This window comes from Lathyrus oleraceus, chromosome 5 (assembly GCF_024323335.1).
Source record: "Lathyrus oleraceus cultivar Zhongwan6 chromosome 5, CAAS_Psat_ZW6_1.0, whole genome shotgun sequence".
Lineage (NCBI taxonomy): Eukaryota > Viridiplantae > Streptophyta > Magnoliopsida > Fabales > Fabaceae > Lathyrus > Lathyrus oleraceus.
In genome coordinates, this window is record NC_066583.1 from 283,732,225 (window position 1) to 283,736,963 (window position 4,739).

A 4,739-nucleotide genomic window follows, 5' to 3' on the forward strand; every position below is an offset into this window, starting at 1 on the left:
ATTGTTGTACTTAACATGTTTAAACTTGATTATTTTCATATCATGTCTAAATTGATTCACCTTGAAAACATGTTTGAATGAATGGTTAGGAGATGATTAGGGTTTCCACTTGCTCGTTTGTTATTCATGCCATGATTAGGGTTTAGGTCTAAACTTGTCCCTAACGTGCTCTTTCCTCTTATTTAACTTGTATGCATAGTGATCCATTTAAGATTTTACTTTGTCCATACCATGTTCATATGATTCATGTTTTGAATATCCTTCTCTCGTCACAACTTGACTTGACAACCAATATCTTAATTATGATACTTGTCTTATGTGGTTTGATACCATTGTGTTGAGTAATGTACAATTGTTTAAATCATGTCTTGTAATTCTATCCCAATTTGTGATGTTATATCCACATCTTGTAATTGTTTATCACTTCATCTGAGTATTTCCTTTATAAACTCCCATGATGATTGAATACACATCTCATACCTGTTCATGTGCTATCTCTTGTGGTGTTATGTAAAGCTTTGTCATGTCTTGTTTATGATCATCATACTTCAAAAAAATGTAAGTAGCTTGTTCATGGCTTACCAATTTATGTATCTTTATTTACCTAAATCCAAAGGAAAGGATCTTATGTTGACTTCTTAGTCATATATTGTCTGTTTGTTTGTTGATTTTATTTTCCCATTCATGCATTAACCCTACCCCCTTTTCAAACTAAAACACCCATTCAAACCTTGACTTACCTTTAGTCAATGGATCTTTCAATTACAAACGCTTTAGTACACATGAAGCATATCAACTCAAACTTTGACTTACCTTTAGTCAAGTAACACTTTCCAAAAACATTTTTTTACCCCTTTTATTATCCCATCAAAAAAAAATGAAAACAACTCTTAAAAACATAGATAAAATCAAAAGGTTCATGTAGAGTACTATAGATGTTTAGGGTGCTAATACCTTCCCTTTGCATAACCAACCCCCGTACCTTTAGAATCTTCCCCCTTTTGCTTAGCTTAAGTTTAATCTTCTAGCTTTGCATATACATATTGGGTTTATTTTTGAATCTTTTCCCCTTCCCTTGGATAAATTAAAGTTCGGTGGTGATATTTTGATTCATGAGTTAAGTCTAATCAATAGCTTGGTCTCCGATTCTTCACCGCGACAATCATGTAAAATGGAAATTTGTAAATATAGTGATAAACTCACATTCTTAAAAATTAAGTTAAATTTTGAAGGTTAAAATTCTATGTACCTTTGATTTATTATAGAGTATAATGAATAAATATTGAGGAATTATATGTCACCTTCATTTAGAATTCCAAGCTCTCTTCTAATTTTGTAAAAAAACGTCTCGAGAAATCGGCTTTGTGAAGATATTTGCGAGTGGATTGTGAGTATCGATGAAGGAGATATCAATGTCACCTTTTAAAACGTGATCCCTTAGGAAGTGATGTCTAGTGTTAATGTGTTTGGTTCTTAGGTGCATGATTGGATTATTTGAAATACTTATTGCACTTGTGTTGTCGCATTTGAGATAAATGCTAACTAGATTTACACCATAGTCGAGAAGTTGTTGCTTCAACCAAAGTATTTGTGCACAGCAACTACCGGTGGCGATATATTCTTCTTCTGCAGTGCTAAGAGCCACACTTGCTTGCTTTTTACATGACCAAGAAACTGGAGCATTTCCAAAAATGTGACATGTTCCAATCGTGATTTTCCTGTCCGTGTTACATCCTGCATAATCTGCATCAGAGATACCAACAAGACTACATATACTACCTTTGGGGTACCATAAGCCGACATTTGATGTTACTTTGAGATACTCCATTATTCTCTTCACAGCAGTGAGATGAGATTCCTTTGGACATGCTTGAAATCGAGCACATAAACATACACTAAACGTAATATCGGGCCGACTAGCCAGTAGATACAACAAGGGACCGATCATACCTCGATACTTAGTGGTATCAATTGGAGTTCTAGATTCGTCATGATCAAGATATATCCCCGATCCCATTGGAGTGGTTATATCTTTGCAGGCATCCATGTCAAATCTTTTGAGAAGTTCTTTGCAAATTTAGATTGATTGATGAATATCCCGTTCTTTGTTTTTTTGATGTACAACCCAAGGAAGTAGTTCAACTTACCCATCATGGACATTTCAAATTCTCCTTGCATGATTTTTGAGAATTCTTCACATAAGGATTCATTTATGGATCCAAATATGATGTCATCTACATAAATTTGTACTAAGATAGTATGATGGTTAAATCTTTTGATAAACAAAGTGGTATCCACTTTACCTTTTTCGAAACCATATTCGCAAAGAAAATTACTTAACATATCATACCAAGCCTTTGGTGCTTGCTTCAATTCGTACAAGGCCTTTTTTAGTTTATACACATGATTAGGATGTTTGTAGTCTAAATCCCGGAGGTTGGCTTACATAAACTTCTTTAAGTATGCATCCATTTAGGAATGCGCTTTTATCGTCCATTTGGTACAACTGAAAATTCAAAGAACAAGCATATACCAACAATAATCTAATTGCCTCTAGTTTAGCAACATGAGCAAATGTTTCCTCAAAATCTATACCTTCCTCTTGATTATAGCCTTGGGCTACTAATCTTGCCTTGTTCCTTATATTGATACCATTTTCATCTAGCTTATTTTTAAAAATCCATCTGGTACCAATAATATGCTTACCTTTTGGTCTAGGAACTAGATCTCATACTTGATTTCTTTCAAATTGATTAAGTTCCTCTTGCATGGCTAGAATCCATTGATCATCATCTAAGGCATCTGTGACTTTAAAAGGTTCTATTTGAGAAACAAAATCCATGTTGAGACAATCATCTTTAAGATTCAATCGAGTAGATACTCCCTGATTTATGTCTCCAATAATTTTGTCAATAGGATGATCTTTATGCATTCTCCATTCTTGAGGAAGATCTTCTTGATTAGTCTCTTGTTGAATGTGTTCCTCTTGGTCTTTTATTTGATCATCATTATTTACTTTGGTAGAATCTTCCATAGGATTTCCTATAATTTCATCATCATCACAAATAACTTCATCCTCTTTCGAGGTGTTAGATTCATCAAATGAAACATGCATAGATTCTTAAAATTTTAAAGTTCTTTAGTTATAAATTCTAAAAGCTTTACTAGAAAGAGAATATCCTAGAAAAATACCTTCATCGGATTTCTCATCAAACTTACCGAGATTGTCTTTGTCATTGTTTAATACAAAGCACTTACATCCAAAGATGTGAAAGTAAGAGATGTTTGGTTTCCTTCCTTTGAAGAGTTCATAGGGGTCTTTTTCAATATAGGTCAAACAATAATTCTATTACTTACATAGCATGTCATGCTCATCGTATCCACCCAAAAATACTTTGGAAGATTTGAGTCGCTAAGCATTATTCTTGCAAGTTCCACAAGTGACCTATTCTTTCTCTCCACCACTCCATTTTGTTGAGGAGTCCTTGGTGCCTAGAAATTATTAAATTTTCCATGTTCTTCGCAAAACTCTTCGAAGGAGGCATTTTGGAATTCTCCACCATGGTCAATTCTTATGGAGGCAATAGTTAGAAATTTCTCATTTTGAATTTGCTTTACATATTTTTTAAACGCCTTGAATGTATCACTTTTATTCACTAAGAAGAATGTCCAAGTGTATCTAGAAAAATCATCAACAATAATTAAAGCATACACATTACCTTGAAGCTTCTTGTTCTTGACGGACTAAATAAGTCCATATGGAACAATTGTAGTGGCCTTGTAGCGGACACCACATTCTTGATATGAAAGTTGATTTGGTTTATTTTCCATTTTGACATGAATCACATAATCTATCTTTGACAAACTTTATCTTAGTCAATCCAATAACAATATCATGCTTTATTAATTTATTCAAATGTTCCATATGAATATGAGCAAATCTTTTATGCCAAAGTCATGACTCATTATTATTTGTCATAAGACATTTTACCTTCAAAGACACATCATTAAGGGAAACCATAAATATATTATTAAATCTTAGGCATTTGAGTTTTACCTCATATGTGACTTCATCTTCAATCAAGTATTCATCCTTGGTGAACTTGATTTTGAAGCCTTTATCACAAAGTTGGCTAATACTTAGAAGATTGTGCTTTAGTCCTCCAACATAAAGAACATCTTCAATGGATGTGAAAGGTGGTGCTCCAACTTTGCCTATGCAAAGAATTCTTCCTTTGTTGTTATCTCCATATGTAACAAAACCATTGGCATTAAGCACTAGATTTGAAAATTTGTTCATGTCTCCCGTCATATGCTTGGAACAACCACTATCGAGATACCAAAGATTTGATATGGTTTTCAAGCATACCTACAAAAAAAATTAAGTTTTTTTAGGTATCCAAATTGCTTTGGGTCCTTCATAATTAGTACCTTTCTTTACCCATACGTAATGCCCACTTTCTATACTAAAGTTTTTAGCATAGCAAGCATTAGGTGTATGGCCAACTATTCCATAATAAAAACAAGTAGGTTCAAAATTGCTTCTATATCTAGGAACATAAGATTTATTTTTAGAAAATATTTTCCTTTTAGGATAGTGATGTACAAATTTTGGCTTGTTCACTTTTATTTGGATGGTTGGTCATTAGCTTTAACAAAGATAGTTTTACTAGAACTTAGTTTGGAAAACTTTGAATAACCAAGTCCACTTTTATCATTAGAATATCTTTGTTGGATAA

General features: G+C 33.2%; 1 protein-coding gene across 1 annotated transcript; it reads right to left on the reverse strand.

Annotated features, from left to right (window-relative positions):
* Nucleotides 1-1,327: 1,327 nt before the first annotated feature.
* LOC127080217 (secreted RxLR effector protein 161-like) lies at nucleotides 1,328-2,047 on the reverse strand. The gene has a single exon (XM_051020545.1). The coding sequence runs from the start codon at nucleotides 2,045-2,047 to the stop codon at nucleotides 1,328-1,330; it is 720 nt and encodes a 239-aa protein (XP_050876502.1).
* Between the last annotated feature and the right edge of the window lie 2,692 nt (nucleotides 2,048-4,739).